The sequence below is a fragment of the Musca vetustissima genome, unplaced genomic scaffold (assembly GCF_032173495.1).
Source record: "Musca vetustissima isolate MV318-11 ecotype Yass unplaced genomic scaffold, APGP_CSIRO_Mvet_v1 utg12485, whole genome shotgun sequence".
Lineage (NCBI taxonomy): Eukaryota > Metazoa > Arthropoda > Insecta > Diptera > Muscidae > Musca > Musca vetustissima.
Window position 1 is genome coordinate 230,176 of NW_026884043.1, and position 18,131 is coordinate 248,306.

The following is an 18,131-nucleotide window of genomic DNA, read 5'->3' on the forward strand; positions in this document are numbered from 1 at the left end:
GCAAATGGCAAGAAGCACAGACAAGCAGCCAGCCAGCCACAAACGCCAACAGCCGCCAGCCAGATACAAGAAATCAGTTGCATTCGGGCTTTCTAAAAAGAACCAGTGGTGAGCAGCAGCAACAGCTAAAAACCCCAGAAGAACAGACTAGGCGGCAAACAATTCGACGATTTGAAAAATAATACAAAATTCTTCGTTAGATTTACGACCTCAAAAAAAGAAGAAAAAATTAAGAATTAACGGTGAAATGTTTAAGACATTCTAATAAATTTGGAAATTAAAAATTGAAAAGCGAATAAGCAATTAAGCTTTCTTCCGTTGGGGGAGTGAGTGAGTGTGTGCGTGTGTGGCCATAAAAATATTGTAAAGGCCCTAGAAGGTGCGTAAATATTTGAATATTATTAATTATAATGATTTTTACTATTCAATGAATTTAACCGAATTACAAGTGAAAGTTGTTGTTTTTCCGTCTGTTTTTAATTCTTGAGGTTTCTTGTTCGAAATCGAAGGTGAAAGGCCTGCTGATGTGTTTGAAGGTGGGGGTAAGGTCTTAAGTGCATTTGTCATACCCTCCAGCGTCGCATGTACGATGCATGTGAACGTTTTTTTTTAACGCGTCACACACTCAGAGTGCTAATGAAATTTTGCAAAGAAAATAACACTAAGCAAAAGAAGAAGCAGAAAAAACCGAATTCCCAAACGTGTTTAGAAAAACATAGTCACTTAGCTAAGGTACGGACAGACGGACCACTGCAGTCGGCTGGCTGTTAGTTTATGGTAATAGTATGTTGAAATTAACGCTCCAAAACAAAAGAGATAAGATAAAAAATTGTTTTGTAGTATTTGTTGTAAACCAATGTTACAAAATATGCCACAGCTTTTGAGGAAACTCTTTGAAAAAAAGACCAAACAAAACGGCCCTTGGTTATTTTGTTATGCGGCTTATCATAACACAGCGGCTTATGAGAACAGCTACTCTCAGAAATCAGTGTCTTTGTATGAATGAATGAATGTTGTAATTAACAAATATGTTAGTAATGTGAATGTTCGCATTGTGTGACTAACTGTGCCCAAGAACCGGCTTGAATACCTTTAATACAGTGGGGCCTTATTGTATTCTACACCGAATATATGGATTTTCCCAACCAACATCAACAATTAAATTAATAGAAAATTTATTTTAGAGGTTCTACTGTTTGGAGCTACTTGTGCTATATATTAACATACTTCTATCCTGAATTTTTCCATAAGAGACTAATTAAACATTTTTTATTAATCAATTTTAATTAAAAACGAACTTTAATTCTTGTTTTCTGATACAGTATAATTTCAAACAATTGTTTAAATATTTTTTTTAAACCGGTTATCTGAGAAAAATTCTCCGTGATACCTTTGTATGAAAAAAAGAAAAAAATGTTATTAACTTGTTTAAACTGATTGCTCTATATTTGGTGAGAACACCACCTTCAACCATCTTATTTACCAGTGCCATTCATTAATGTTAATATGACAACAACAACACACAATACAACAATAAATACCCGGCTACTCTGTAGGCAGCCTACATATAGACGTCAATCTTAACAAAAGCAAAAAAAAATAATAATAATAAACAAAAGCCGCCAGTAAGTAGTGTTATGGCATGGGAATAATTTCGTCCGGTTTTTAGACATGCTTGGGTAAAGGTGTGAAATATGTTGGGAATTTCATATTTGGTATGATTAAAATAAGGCTAATAGCTCTGAAGGCCGTTTCATAGTACACCATACAGATTTTCTCATACTAGAAATGCATAAGCTCTACTCGAAGAAATGCAGAAGACTTCTAAAACTGGATTGTGGGCGCTGAACGAATACAGAATGCCGTCGGAGCTCACCTTCCACCCATAGCCGCTGAAGAACGTCAACTGCCCAGACAAACCAGAGTAATTTAATTTCGTCGTTCAGGATGGTGCAGTTGTCTCAATTCATATTGGGCACGGATTGATGACCAGGTGCAAAATGTCTGCCCACCTTGTGGTATGGGTTCTCATACCACACTGCACTTATTCAATTGCAGCCAGAAGCATCTGCAAACGAAATTCAAATAAACTGACTTCACATAAACTGATCTTATCATCTCATAGAGTATATGAAGATCTTAACAAAAGTTCTTCTAATAGATTATCCAGAGTGGAGGGTTTCCATTGGAACGCGAAAGGACTTCTCGTATAGAAGATCAGTAGGTCTACTCATATATGACATATAGATATTCTCTTTGAAGACCAGTAAGACCTATTCTTATGGAAGACCAATAGATCTTCTAAATGATAAAACAAATCGATCTAAATCGAAGACAAACATTTATTTTTGTAGAAGAGCAATTAATTCTATCCGCAAAGATTAACAGACCTTCCCTTAGAAGAATTCTAAAAAAATGAATATTACTTCTAAATGAAGAATTATCGACATAATGGAACATAAAAGACCTTCAAAATACTGAAAATAGAGCCTACTCCAAGTCATGGACCCATATTAAAAAAAAAGTCGGAGAGGCATGGATATATACCAACAGAAATCTATGGTTCCTTAAAAAAACAACTAAATAATTTACGCTTTCTTAAAAAAAACCGACGCTCCCTTGAAAAAAATATTATTTAAAAAATCTAGGCTTTTCCTGGATCTAGAAGAGAGGGCAGACGGGTCCCAACTTCTTACTTGATCTAATCTTGGTAAATATAATAGGATGTACAAAGTTTGGAACAAATCGGACAATCCATTCCCCTGACAATGTATTTATAAATATTGAAAATGTTGACCATTCGTCGGGGAGGTTTTAGAATGAGTGGACCAATCGGTCTCATCTTCAGACTGGAACAATGCTTGGTAAAGATAAAAGATTGTCCAAATTTAGGCTTAAATCGGGCATTCCATTCGCAAGATAGTGTATTTATAAATATTGAAAAGTTTGACCATTTGTGGGGGAGGTACCAGAAGGAGAGAAGCATCTTCGGGTTTGATCTAGGCTTTTTAATAGATTGTGCAATGTTTGGTTCAAATCGGACACTCCATTAGCCGGATATTGGATTTATAAATATTGAAAATTTTGACCTTCTGTGGGGGAGGTACCAGAAGGACTGACCAAATGGGTCCGATCTTCCTACTTGATCTAGACATGGTAACGATAATAGGTTGAACAAAGTTTCGTTAAAATCGGATAGCCGGTTCGCATTATATTGTAAAATTATTTTTTACCACAATTTTGGCCATTTTGTTGGGGAGGAGTGGAACGATATTCCCCATCTTCGAACTTGAACTAAGTTTGGTTGATATATTACGATGTGCAAAGTTTGGATGAAATTGGATACTCCCTTCGAGAGCTATCATGTGCACCAGCCGGCCAAACAGACGGACGAACGAACGGACATTTGCAAATCGACTCCAATTTTCTGAAACGGATTTGATCCAAAGAAACATGGGATCTAAACCCAATATTTCGATGAGGCACATTTTCACCGTACCAAAGTGTATATTAGCCCTGAGGGTATAAAAACCTTGAAAAGGTTACCGGTTTGAAATTTTTAATTTCCTCCATCTTGATGCAAATTCAAAATTCCTTAAACGGCCGGGACGACGGTTTATATAATTGTTCAGTCTATTAAAATATATAGAAGAAGTTCTGTTGAAAAATCTCCAAAAATCTGCGGTAAAATATTTAAAAACAAAAACTATCGATAGCCCTTTGAAAAACTATTTTTAAAAAAAGCATCTAAGACCTTTGAAAAACATTCTTAAAAAATGTCAAACTTTCGACGGCCCTTTGTCAGTATTTAATTGGTTGGTCCTTGAAAAAGGTATTCTTTAAAAATCGTTTACAAGTCAAGAGCCTTTCACAGTTTATCCTTAAAAAAGTATTTATACTTAAAAATCCAGACTTATTTCACTCCTTAAATGAGCTGAACGATTGAAGAAGTATTTTTTTAAAAAATCTACGATTTCACATCTGATAGTCCTAGAAAAAATACTATTAATGGTCTTTAAAAAAAACTACGCTTTTGGCTGGCCTTGAAAAATATTAATGGTCTTTAAAAAATCTACGCTTCTGCTGGCCCTTGAAAAATAATTCTTAATTCTTCTGTCGGTCCTTGAAAATATATATATATATATATATATATCTACAATTCTGCTGTTCTTTCAACAATTTTTCTTTAATATTCTTTAAAAAATTCTGCACTTCTGATTTTTGAAGAAATATATTTTAAAAAATTCATGTTTTTTCATCAATATTCTTTAAAAACGTCTACGCTTTTTCATAAAATGAGCCTTGAATAAATATCCGAATGTAAGAAAACACTTTAAAAATATATAATTAAAATAATGAAAAACCAACGTCACTAAATCAAATTAGCCTTGGGAAAAATAAAAATACACGCTTTCATTTATGTTCCTAAAAATGCAAGCTTCTATATCTTTTTTAATAAAAACTCTATTAGACCTGTCATCAAAATCCACATTTATTTATCTAATACTAAGCTATCCTGTCTTGAAAAAACATCCACACTTCTACGAAAAAATCCATAATACTAGATCTACATACGTTTATATTTGATCTTCTAATAAACTACAAATTTATGGAGAACAATATTCTCCTCTTAGAGATCAAACAGTTCCCCCATTGAAAACCCATAACAACCGCCTATCCCAAAATGCAATGACGCAGATAAACTAATTGCTGGACTAAGTCGGTTCTGTACTACTGAATGACAACAATTTAATGCACAAGTAGGTGTTCATGCCAAGAAAGTGTGTGGACAGATACAAATATAAGACACCTCATTACATACCTTGTCTTTTGCGAAATGAAAGAAATCACCCATTTTGGTAATGCCCAGTATTTTTATTTTTTTTTTTTTAATTTGTGCAATACTTTGGTGACTGCCAAACAGAACTTCATTAAACAAATTAACAATTTCGAGAGTAGTGACAACAGACAACTTGTCAATGCGTGCGTTTTGTTTTTTCTCTCTCTCCTATATTCACATAAAAATAGATCATTGGGATCCATGTCTGAATGGGGAATGGGAAACAGATGGATGACTCATACAAACACAAAGTGTCTTGTTCTTTACGCACAAATGGAGTATTTTTTTGTCTAATGCATTTTTAACGCATAATATTAGATCAAAGTTGGAAATGATGCATCATGTGACTCAGAACGATGCTGAAGAAATGAATATGTAAGGTATTGTTCGGTAATTAATCATGGCCTAACATTGTGGTGATAAAATGACTTAATTTTCGAGGAGATCTGATTTATGGTACAATTTCAATACAAAGACAAGTATGCTATGAGGAAAAGCATTGTAGGTTGTATGTGTGGGGTATTTTACATTATTGTCTGTTATAATTAATGAATACCCCAACATTTTCCTTCACTTCTTTAATCGATTTTATTTTCTTTTTCAGACACTACTTTTTTCCATTGCATTATGATTACCAAAACACCCGATTATATGATATCCGAATGTGGTTATCCCGAATTATGGTCGTCAGATTCCAAACATATGCCACTAACCAAAGTCAATAGTACATTTTGGAACTCCTATACATCATGGTGCAATAATAAATCTACAAAATTTAGTAAACTATTACCACTACGCGAGTCATGGACCGATTACTGTACAAAGAATCTCATAAAACAAAATGAAGAATCTAATAGAAACAACTACAATCGACTTGCCACAGTACAAAAACAACAAAAGAATCATTATAACGAAGTGCTGGTATCCACACGAAATACCAACAAAAGCTTTCATTGTAAAAGGTAAGAAGATTAAAATCCAGAACAACAAAGACTCATATTTTCCCAAAAAAGCAACTCCATCATTGTGAACAATCATGATTTTTTTGCTTCTTTCTATTTTCTTTTCAAATTTACACCTTCTAACTATTCAATACGTCAATCATTACTTTTTTCAGCCTTAGACACAAGATGTTGGATGCTGAGAATACCGTTGCCGCCACAATGGAATCGCAGCAGAGATCTCGAACTAAAATTGTAGATAATGATGTAGATCAATTTTGAGTGTTAATAAGTGTTAAAATACGCATTTGTGCAATTATTTATAGAAATGTTAAGCGGCGCGATGTGATGCAGTGGAGATGTTATGTTTTTAATGCTAATTTAAATAAACTAATATTTAATTTAAAAAATAATAAAAAAAAATGGGTTTTATTTATTTTATGAAGTAAAAACCTAAAAAAACTATGGGAATATCAGTCGGCTTTCTATGTAAAGATAAGACGACGATCTACTAGAGGAAGATCGGTCGACTTTTTAACGGAAGATCTCAAATTTTCATTTCCAGGGGGATTTACACAGAAAAAGACAGGTCTTCCAATAGAAGCCTTAATGCCTCCTCTAACGAAAATTTAAAAGTCTTTCAACAAAATTCGAAGGGTTTCCACTAGAAGACTAGAGGAAGATCAGTCATGTTCTAAAGGGAAAACCTACAGATCTACATGGAAGGACAGATCTTCCAAGAGAAACATTTTCGTGTCTCATCTTCAAATTGAAGATTTCAATTAGAAGAAAAGAAGGTGTTCATATAGAAAACTATAGGGCCTTTCTTTACAGAAATGTTTCTCTGGAACCAGTTTCTCTGAAAGAAAAATCAGTTTTCTTATAGAATGGGAGGAGCATCTTATAGAAGATGCAATGGTCTTCTTATAGAAAAATCAAGGGTCTTCATATAGATGACCCTAAGGTCTGTTTATGGAAGTCCCAACGCATTTAAAAAAAGACTCTATGGTCTGCCATCTGGTATTTAACAAGAAGTCTTTTAGAATACACAAATATGGTCTTCTTTTCATAGTAGCTAGAGGAACTTCTCATATAGATTTAGGAGATATTCGTATAAAAGACCGATCGCCTTTCTTATAGAAAACTCTAGGTCCTCTTATAGATCTTGAGTTAGATTATTTAAGACTCGGAGGTCTTCATATACCAAAACTCAGAAGTCTTCTTATATTAGACTCTGTGGACTTCTTGAACGGTTTCCAATATACAACTCGAAGGGTTTCCAATTGAAAATTTAAGTTTTCCTAGAGAACATTCGAAGACTTTTATATAGAAGTTTCTGAGGCCTTAAAAGACCGACCCAATGTCTTTTTGGAAGTCTTCTCAGTGAGGATCAGAGGGACTTCTCACTTCTTTTCAGAACTTCCGAAGTCAGAAGTTTTTAAGTTATTTATATTTTTAAAAAAGCTAGAAGTTCTTCCTAGAGCTAATTGAAGGTTTTATTATACAGGACTCGAATGTCTTTATATAACAGACTCAGACGTCTTCTTATGGAAACCTAGGGGGTATTCCTATGGAAAACTAGGGGCTCTTCTTGTAATAATCTTATTATAGAAGAATCAATGATGACCATACAAATATTGTTATTGTTGCTATGTGCAATCATTAGATCAAATCGGATACTCAATTCGATTGATATTGGATTTACGAACATTCAACATTTTGGGGGAGGTCCCAGCAGAAATAACGCAATGAATCCCGTCTTCGGACTTGATTTATTACAATGTGTAAATTTTCAAAATATCGACACTTTCTTGGGGTGGATCATGGTCTGATCATGTTCTGGAAAAAATATTACGGTATTCAAAGTTAGGATTAAAACCATTTAAAAGCAAATTTTCAAAATTTTTTGGGGATGAAAGTGTAGCACGATTGACCCATTTTCAGGCCTGAAAATCTGTTCTGGTAAATATATTGCGATATACAAATGACACTAAATCCGATTGATATTGGATTTACAAATTTTCAAAATGTTAACAAAATATTTGTGTGTGTGTGGCAACGGAAACAGTGGACCGATGGATAACTTCTTCGGACTTGATTTAGAGTTTGTGAAAATATAAAGCAAAATTTGGACGAAATTCAATATTCTTTTCGCTTCATATGAGATTTACAAGTTATCAAAACATTGACGCTTTGTGGGGAAGATGCTAAAGGTGGTAGACCGATAAGCCTCATCTTCTAACTCAATCTAAGTTTGCCAGAAATATTCCGATGTGCAAAATTTGGACATGAAATCGATTACTCGCTTTTAGAGTTATCGTCTGCTCCAGAGACTCCAAATGGTCTGTAACGGATTTGATTCAATGAAATCTGGGGTATAAAACAGCATTATATACAAATCAAATAAATAAAATTTATAGGTTGAATAACTTAAGTTGGGATATTCCCCTGCCTTACCTCAAATTTAAGGATTTATAGCCATGGTCCAAGCATATCCTTTCTAACCTAACTTTTCTAAATTATTTCTATCTACTGGTAATTTCGAAAGCAGGACAATGTTGTTGTCTCCCCTTAGGTTTTTTATATATTATTTACAATATCATATATTATTTACTGCAATATCACCCCTCCGATAATCCCAAAGCTTATAACAAAAATAAATTTACTTTGACATTAACTCACCACATTTTAAATTTCACTATAATCAGATCATTGAGCCGGTACCCTCACGATTTTAACTCCTTCGTAAACAATCTCCTTAGCGCAGTCTGTAAAAACAAAATACATACATACATTAATTATGGTTAGTTTTCATCATTGATCAAAAAAATGTGCAGACCAATTACATACTCGGAAACTAAAACTTCATCCAATATTAGCTAACCGTAGGATAACGTTTATTTGTATTAGCTCACAGCTATCGTAGAATCACAAAAAGTACAAAAATTCTCAAGTCTTGGAACGATCGGAGCTCCATTGGCCACTTACTGGAATAACGGTCCAATTCTGCAACAGCTCTTATAAGCGATACACAACAACAATTGATTTTCTGTTTTTGCTTTACTTATTTAAAGAAATATCCAATAATAAACTTATCTTGAATTGATTTAAATTAAAATTGAAGACGGAAAGCTTTTTTATTTTCACAATTAAAAATTCTACTGACATTTTACAGTTATTGATGAAATCAAAATTAAACACGTTCCCTTGCATCTACAGGATAAAATCGCTATATTGTTATTACTCACCCTCAATAAATTTCAACTTTTTTCTCTGCAATGCACATTGACAACACTGTTGAGATTTCTGACAATTGACAGATGACGAACGATTAGAAAAATATATTTTGCTGTTGTGGAATTTTACGTGAACAAAATGCAATAAAAAACTAATAAATACGAATAATTAACAAAATTAAAATACCAAACCGTTGACAAAAATCGAATGTTTACAAGATAAGGAAGAGAAAATACCAAAAGAGAACGAGAAAATCACAAGAGAAACCTTGATAAAAATCATAAACAAATATTGACATAAGGAACGAACGTCTGAACCAGATTCAGTTGTGACCTGACCTGCTAGACCAATTAGAAAAAAATCGTCGAAAAGAAAATACAGAATTCCTGCTCCCAGCTTTGAAGAATGTGTTATGGCTACAGTACCAAATATCAATTCACTGTCACGCAAGACATCTAACGTTAGTACCACCAGTGACTTGCAAGAAAATTCCTCCGACCAGACAATACTAAAGAGCGGCAGTGGTAATAATGTTCACACAAAGGTCCTTGAAAGTGGCAAGGCTGGCCTCAGTAGTTGGGAATCGTGTTATTATTGTCCTAGAGAAAATTTCAAAGCTGTGAATGAGTTTGTCAAGTAAGTCCTATGAATATCCACCACCATCTCCTTTTAATTGAAAAATATCTCCTTTACAGACATCTACGTGAACGCCACTGTACCCGTGAGGGTGGCTCCTATGTCTGCCGCTATGGTTTTAACGGAGTTTGCCCCTCCCTACCGCTGGACGGTGTATCGGATCGTGACTATGATGCCCATGTCGCCAAGTATCATGTAAATCAGCAGACACGAGAAATGCCACCTGAATGGTCGGTATTTTCGGCGGCACAAAACCTGCCAGCCGTCCTCAATGACCCCTCACGTGGTAAACAGAGTAATCTGTTTACGAAAAAATGGGGTGTCGATTTTGTTGAACGTAATCATGTGCCTGCTACACCCTATTTGCCCGAAGTATCACACAATGATTTCGAAAAGTATTTGGCCAAAATAGGAAAACGTTACAAACGCCATGAACGTCTGAGCAGCCAGCAAGCAATGGCGTTGGAGGAAAAATCCAACCAAGGTGCGATACCTTCATCTCCCAGTCATGATGTAAATTTGAATTCCGTACCGGATATTTTCCTCAAGGAAACCCTAAATTTACAACATGCTCCCACATTTAGTCAAGTTTTTCCCGACATTTTACAATCACCCAGTGGCGAAGAACGTCGACGCACCGGACGTTTATTGCAGGAACAACTATCACATTATCTGGATATTGTTGAGGTGAAAATTGCCCAACAAGTGTCACAGAAGTCGGCTGCATTTTTCCACGCAATGACATCTCAGGATGCCATTATGTCTGAAATGCAGGAGGCTGCCAAAAAGGTGAAGGCTTTAAGGACATCACTGCGTGCTTTAAATGAAACTGTGGTCGTCGATACATTCCGTGTACTGCGCTATGCCCAACGAAGGCAGAACTACGAAGAAGTTTTGGACAAGTTGCGTCTCATGGCCACAGTGCACAAAACCCAGCCCATGCTACAACTACTCTTGGGCACACAAGATTATGTAGCAGCCTTAGACTTGATTGGCACCACTCAAGAGATATTGACCCAGGAGCTAATCGGGGTCCACTGCTTTAAACACTTGCCCATGCAGCTAAACGAAATGGAAAAGCTAATCGATAAAATGTTAACTACGGAATTTGAACGTTATGCCACCACAGATTTAAATCGCCCCCTCAGCGATGTGCTCAAAGAAACCGATAGTGTCTGTGCCGAGGAAGACAAGTTGGTGTGTATTGTCATGGGTCTGCTGCGTATGAAAAACTTTAGCTTTGTCGATGCCTACAAGGACGAGGCCATTGTCACGATAAAGGCCATCATTAAGCAATTGGTTATTGAATTCATTGCCTCCAGTGATGCTGAGCTGTGTCTGACTGGAGCGGGAGAGGAAGCACAGAGTCTGACAATTGGTGAATGGATTGCATTACTGGCCAAGGTAAAGGTGGCTCTGTTGACAGTATTGCAACGTATTCATGCGGTGACGCATATTATGCGTCAGACCATAGATGCGGCTGCGGGTGGTTCCTGTGCGGCACGCAATGACCAACAACAACAGGGTGTTAAATCGGCACAGGAAGCTGCAGTGAATCTAATAGACTCGGAAGCATTCCTTACCGCCTCCGATCAGTCACAGGTCCATGAGAAGCTGGACGAATTGCTGACAGCCGTTTGTCACTATTGCCACGAACGGTGTGCCAATTTAGTGTCACAACAAAGCCTTGAGAAATCGGTGGCAACGGCAGAGGAGATTTCCCATTTGTCAAGTTTGGTAGATGATTTCGCCCAGGGTTGTGAGTCGATTTGTGGAGTGGCAAGTGTACCTCTAAAGGTGGCTGTAAAGGTACAGGCCAGCCGTTTTGCAAATCGTTTCCACGCTGAGCGTAAACAAAAACTAGCTTTACTTTTGGACACAGAACGTTGGCGTCAGGTTGACATTCCAAATGAATTCCAGAAAATTATTGATCGCATTTGTGAGAACAAAGAGTTCTGTGGCGGGGCCAGTAATGCGAGTGTTGGTGCGGCCTTAACAAATGGTCATGTCCAGGCGAATCCAGTTTTATTGGTAGAATCGAAACCCTACACATTGGTGGGCTCTGCTTTGTTGCTAGTACAAATGCTGTGTGAATATTGCCGCTGTGCCCAGCGTTTACCGATTGTGGCTGGATACTTGGCACGAAATGTGGTCGACTTGTTGCGCACATTTAATTCTCGTTCCTGTCAATTGGTAATTGGGGCAGGAGCATTGCGTGTGGCTGGCTTGAAGACCATAACAAGTACAAACTTGGCCTTGGTTTCAAGGGCCCTGCAACTAGTGCTGTGGCTTTTACCCAAAATTAAGGCACATTTTCAAGTATTCGATTCCACGGCGGTGGCTGGATTCGATATTATCGAACGTGATTACAATGGGCACATCAAGGAAATTGAAAATAAAATCTATGGCATTGTCAGTGATCGTGTTGCCATGCAATTGGATAGCTGGGATGCTCGTCCACCTATACCCTCACAATGTTTTCGAATTATTTCCAGGCATTTGGTTAAGCTACATGAGGCAATAGCACCCATATTGCCGGAACAACAAATTCACGCGATCTACAGCATTGTCCACAAGAATTTCAAAGATAAACTGAGGGAGAGGTTGTTGGCTTTGAATATCATTAATAATGGTGGACCTCAACATGGTGTGGTGACATCGGAACTGACCTTCTATATGGAAACTTTGCGTACACTAAAAGCTTTGCCTGTTGCCGACTTGGATGATAGTATAAGAGAATCGATATGGAATTTTTAATAATGAAATTTGTATTTAAATTGAATTTGTTTTCAATTGTTTAATTTCCTTTTTTTTTTGTTTGGGTTTCCTTTTCGTTTAGTATATAAGTTGTAGTTTCCTTGTTTTTAACTCTTCTTTTTTTCTTATTCTGTTGTTTAATTTTATGTGTTATTTATGTTTTCTTCTTCTTCGTTTATTGCCAAATGTTTCTTTAAGAATAGAGCGGGGCGAAGTTTGTAAATTTAATTCAAATATTTAAAGTTTAAAACCACGTAGTAGAAATGCAGCTGCCAAGACTTATAACAAAACATAGTATTAAAAAATATATAAAAACACACAAAATAATCAACGTTGCTATAATGTGAATGTTAATTAAATTCGAAATTTAATGAATTTTCTCAGTGTATCAATGTTTGCTGTTTTGGAAATTGGAAACTATGTTAACATTAAACAAATGCAATTAATAACAACAACAACTTACAATTGAATATTTCAATACTAAATAATATTTAAAACAAAAAAAAAAACAAATTTACTTAACAATTTGTAAAAAGTCGTCCTTAACACACAAAATCCTTAAATTTCCAGCTTTAATCTTTAACCACAAAAAGACCATCCCATCCATCATTCCTCCTTGTAAAACACAAGCCCGCACCCAAGCATTCCCAACTAAAATCCACAATTAATAAAAAATTGTCTTACCAAAATCACGTTAAGTCAAAACAAAATATAAATTTAATAAATAAATTAATTATAGTCTAATATTAAATCTAATTAAAACGAAATACAATTACGATTTATTTATTTAACACTTTCAAATTTACCCCGCATCATCTTTTGCATGGAATCTTGTATAAGCAAACGTAGCTCTTCATCCTTTTGGGCACGCATTTCATCAATAATACTTTCACGAAACCCAGGGTCCTTTGCCGGATCTTGTCGTAGTTGTTTTTCGCCCTTTTGTTGAGTAGTAGATTCTTGTGGTATTTCCTGATTTAAATTTGATTCAATACTTTGTAGAGTTTGTACACCCATTGGACTTATTTTATCCCATGAATCATTACCAAACCATATAGAGAGGGCATCATTGTAATCGGTGCTGTGACTACGAAAAGGGTGGGATGGTGAACCAAAGGCCAAGTGGCTAATGGTATCACGTAATGTCTTGGCCAGTTTTTGTATTTTATTCGAATAGAAAAGAAGGCCAGCACCAATGAGATGTGACATGGACCGTAAGCAGCGGCAAATGTGTTTCTTTATTTCCGGTTCTGTAATTAAACATCCAAAAAAATCGTTTTATTGGGATATGAGGAATTTAATTCTATTTTTTCTGAAAGGCCGAGTAGCGTAAAACGGAAATTTTTAAAGTATATTTTTCTAAAGCCTTTACAAGGCGTAGATCTTTTAAAGAATATTTTTTTGAAGCCTTTACAAGCGTAGACCTTTTAAAGAAGCCTTTACGAGGCGTAGAAGAATACTTTTTTGAAGCCTTTACAATGCGTAGATCTTTTAAAGAAGCCTTTACGAGGAGTAGAAGAATACTTTTTTGAAGCCTTTACAAGGCGTAGATCTTTTAAAGAAGCCTTTACGAGGCGTAGAAGAATACTTTTTTGAAGACTTTACAAGGCGTAGATCTTTTAAAGAAGCCTTTACGAGGCGTAGAAGAATACTTTTTTGAAGCCTTATCATTCTTGATCAAATCCAAATTATGAGCACATTGTCCTCGGAGACAATTTTTCTTTATCCTAACTCAATCTCTGTAATTTTCTAGTTTTGAGCAAAATCAATTTTTCTTTCGGCTTTAACCCTTTATCTCTAACACCTGGAATAAAATATTAGAATAATTTCCAAAAATTGCACTACTTACCAAATCCAATAAACAGATCATATTTCCCACCCACAATAATCACCGGGAAAGGTATTAAATTCAATGTTGCCAAATCGACATGCTCCTTTTTTACACGCAGTTTCACCTTTTCCGCACCATCATCATTATCATCTCCCTTCCCAACCATCCCTTTATCACAAAAATCCCTTAAAATTTCATAGGCCTCTTTCAGATCAACCCACAAACGATGTGGTTGTGATAAATCCAACATTATAATGCAAGATAAATTCTCCGCACCATGACTTCTAAGAGGCACCTCAGCCAATTGACGATCCAATGCTCCCAATTCCCATATATGACAAATTTGTTTCTGTACTGCTCCAGTTTTACGTGCATACGAGTAGTCTAATGCCAAGGTGGGCCGAGGTGATTCTTCACGTTCAAAAAAACTATTAATGGATGTTGTTTTGCCAACATTTTTAGAACCGAGCAGGAAGACGGTTCTTTCTCTGGGTCCATTATTCAATTGCAGCTGTTGTAGTTGTTCCTCGGCCAGCTTAAAGGCAATATCTTGTATGGTTTCCAGTTTTGAGGATTCCTTTTCCATATTTTCTGTGGAATTATTAAGTTTTACAAAATTTTTACTCAGTTAATTGAATGACAAGTGGAAAAGCATTGTTTTTATTTTTGTCATGGTAACGGTTAAGGTGTTGCCATGTGCAAAAAAAAGAGACTACAGTAGGCAATGCCGTTTACAGCTGTTTCATTTGTTTTGAAGGCAATGACAAAAATTTGTAAACAGAAACATTGCCACACATAAAATGGAAGTAGGATTATTCAATTTATTTCCTGAAAAATAACGCTTCAGGTAAAATTTTCTTGAAATTTGTAGAAAATACCCTCCCCTTATAAAAAACGACTTTTTTTCTAGCTCTAGCCAGGATAAAATCTATATGCCCGTTGAAATCAAATTTCCTGTCTTTCACAATCAGGCTATTAAGATCAATTTTTTGGATTGTGACGCATGTGGTAGTTCACCCACTACCCGTTGTTGTACAGCAAATATTCTGCCTTCAGCTGCGAAAATCCACATGAAGTTAGGCACCGGATCCTCATGCCTCAAAATTCTCGCAACGAAGAGTCCCTCACTCGGTACGAAGTCCATTATTCCTACTTTGGAACTATCTGGCAACCGAAAGCTGGAGCCCGCCAATTCTCTCGCTTTCTGCTCTATCATAGATGGCTCTATTCGAATGCCGTCTAATAGATTCGTCATAGGCAATTATCGGCCCGATAATCTGTTTATACGTCAACGGCTCTACTTGAAGTAAAATTGCTGATGAAAAATGATCCGCAGGTACATTATCTGGTCCTTCACCTCCACAATATTAAGACCAATTTGTAGGACCGAAGCCTGCCGTTCATCTTCAAGGAAAATGTTCATGTTTATTCCTGTTGAAATAAAATTTCTGATGAAAAATTATCCGCAGGTACATTACCTTGTCCTTCACTTCCATAATATTAAGACCAATTTGTACGAACGAAGACCGTCATTCATCTTTAAGGCAAAAATGTTCATGTATATTCCTCTTGAAATAAACTTGGCAAATATATCGGGTAACACACGATCATTATAGCAGAACACTTTTCACCGCTTATCTTTAGAGCATTAATGCAATATACCTACGCAGAGTCGCCTGATAATCATTCAGTATTGCCTCTCCTATACGAGCAAGTGGAGAAGGATACTTAATTCCAAATGTTTGCAGGGACATATTGTTGAGTTGTTCGTACGCATTCGAGGACTCGTGTGTGATTAAATTGGCCAAAAAATGTATGTATAACCTAACCAACACAAGTTTCGAATATATTGTATGGCCAAAAGGATCCTTTGCCACGAAACAACATCTAATTTATATTAACAAAAATAAACCAGTTAATATTTTAATTAAATTCTTATATTTATTTTGTATATATTATTATTTTTTTTATTTAATTTAGTTTATAATATAATAAATCTTCCTCACAAAGATTTGCACTTCATTTCCTGACTCACAATCCGATTGTTACATATTAGTAAAAGTTTAAGGTTATTGCGGCCATTAATATTCCCGCCAAATTCCCAAATGGTGTATTTACTATTTTGGCCTAATTTCTATTTTTTCGATGTTGTTGTTTTTAGTGTTAATTGAGTTCAGTGAATGGTGTGAACTTTGCTCAAAAATCCCTTGGGGTATATCCTATCCCTTTGCAAACAAGAAAGGGAGGGAGAGACTGAGAGCAAGCGGCAACTAACAATTTACTTAACTCTAATACATTATCATAAAATTGTTTTATGAAAAAAGTTTTGCATAATTATATATGATTAGTTATAAATATTATATAATAATCTATTCAAAGTTTTTCCAACTTTCTAATTGTTTGAAATCCGCCCTCTAGATATTCACATTTATTAGTTCACACTCCAGCAGCAGTAAACTTGTGAAAATCCAAATGTCTTTGAGAATGGCGAGAGCATGAATTTGCAAGAAAATAACAATGATGATGAGCGTGAGCAAACATGCGTATCACAGAGAGAAAGAGCGGGAGAAAATGTTGTGTTATTTTTTATTATTTTGTTTTTTCTTTTTATTATTGTAGTCAGTGTTACCGTTGGGAATTTTAAAAAAGTTGCACAAAAAGTCGTTCCCTTGAAAAAAGTCGCACAGAAATGTAAAATTGTCAATTAAACTGTTCCTAGAATATGTCAGATACCCTTGGACCTCAAAAACGAAGTAGACGAATCAGAATAAGTTTGAACTTACAAATAAAAAAGAAAATAAAGAAAATATAACTTAACATACGCAGTAAAGAAAAGTCGCACAAAGCTTAAAAAGTTGCAAACTGAGTTACAGAGCATCAAAAAGGTTGCAAATTGCGACTTTAGTCGCACAACGGTAACCCTGATTGTAGTAATTCAAAGGAAAAGTTGTATTACACAGTTGTGTTGTTGTATTAGAATTGTTGTTGTTGTTTTGAAGTTGTAAGTTAATTGTTGTTATTGTATTTGACTGTTGGTGATTGTTGTAGCGAGAGCAAGAGAGCCACCAAACTTCAAATGTATTTTATTACGGTTACTTTTTCCCATTGTCAATTGCTGTTGTTGTTGGTTGGATGGTTGTCATTGGAGCGCGTGCTCACCTTAAATCATGCACAAACACAAAACAGCCCCAACAACAACAGCAACATATGTTTATTTCAAGACGAAGACGAATAAAACGAGCAACTAACTCATTTCCACAGAACGAACAGGAAAAAACAACAATAACAGCAAACAAAAATAACAACAACTGATGACGGCGACTCTGAGAGACGTTTTTAAACAAAATAATATTTCAGAAGGCAAGAAAGCCACTGACTGCTAGCAAAACAGTTGTTGTTTTGCGGCTGAGGTGAAGTGAAGTCATAAGCGCGGTTAGTTTCTCTGAGACGTCAACGGCAACCGTTGTTGATGATATGTTGATGGTCCTTTATGCAGATGATTTCAACCAAAGAAAACACAAACGAGAAGAACAAAAGTAATACAAAAATATATTAACAAAAAAAAAATATAAAAAATAAAAAAAGTAAATTTCTCAAAGAAAATTAAAGTGAAAGAAAATTATAAAGAAGTCTAAAAAAGAGTTCACAGCCATGAACAAATTATGATGATTAAGTGAAATGAAGGAAAATAAAAAATAATACAAATATGAAGTGTTAATTTTTTTTTATTTTTGGTGTTGTGTGAAGCAATCTAAATAGTATGCCGATGTTTGTGTTGTTCCAGTTGTTTCGGCCTTAGTGTTGTTGTTATTGCTGCTATTGTGTAATCATAATGTAAATTCAAAACCCAGTTACAAAAGTTCAGAAGAAGCAGAAAAAAATCCCTTCA

At 35.5% G+C, this 18,131-nt stretch overlaps 2 protein-coding genes across 2 annotated transcripts; one reads left to right on the plus strand and one right to left on the minus strand.

Annotated features, from left to right (window-relative positions):
* Positions 1-9,430: 9,430 nt before the first annotated feature.
* On the plus strand, positions 9,431-12,418 carry LOC133331035 (vacuolar protein sorting-associated protein 54). Its single transcript, XM_061539437.1, has 2 exons — positions 9,431-9,654; positions 9,714-12,418. The coding sequence occupies exons 1-2, from the start codon at positions 9,431-9,433 to the stop codon at positions 12,409-12,411; spliced, it is 2,922 nt and encodes a 973-aa protein (XP_061395421.1). The 3' UTR covers positions 12,412-12,418.
* A 776-nt stretch (positions 12,419-13,194) lies between these two features.
* Positions 13,195-14,828, minus strand: LOC133331038 (cytoplasmic dynein 2 light intermediate chain 1). Its single transcript, XM_061539441.1, has 2 exons — positions 14,261-14,828; positions 13,195-13,661 (listed from the first exon to the last, which is right to left on the minus strand). The coding sequence occupies exons 1-2, from the start codon at positions 14,826-14,828 to the stop codon at positions 13,195-13,197; spliced, it is 1,035 nt and encodes a 344-aa protein (XP_061395425.1).
* Positions 14,829-18,131: the final 3,303 nt, after the last annotated feature.

Excerpts from the sequence above, each read along its gene's own strand:
- LOC133331038 (XM_061539441.1), bottom strand. The coding sequence starts at position 14,828 with ATGGAAAAGGAATCCTCAAAACTGGAAACCATACAAGATATTGCCTTT. Across the intron at positions 13,662-14,260 it reads TGATCTGTTTATTGGATTTG|AACCGGAAATAAAGAAACAC; the intron begins GTAAGTAGTGCA and ends GTTTAATTACAG.
- LOC133331035 (XM_061539437.1), top strand. The coding sequence starts at position 9,431 with ATGGCTACAGTACCAAATATCAATTCACTGTCACGCAAGACATCTAAC. Across the intron at positions 9,655-9,713 it reads GCTGTGAATGAGTTTGTCAA|ACATCTACGTGAACGCCACT; the intron begins GTAAGTCCTATG and ends TCTCCTTTACAG.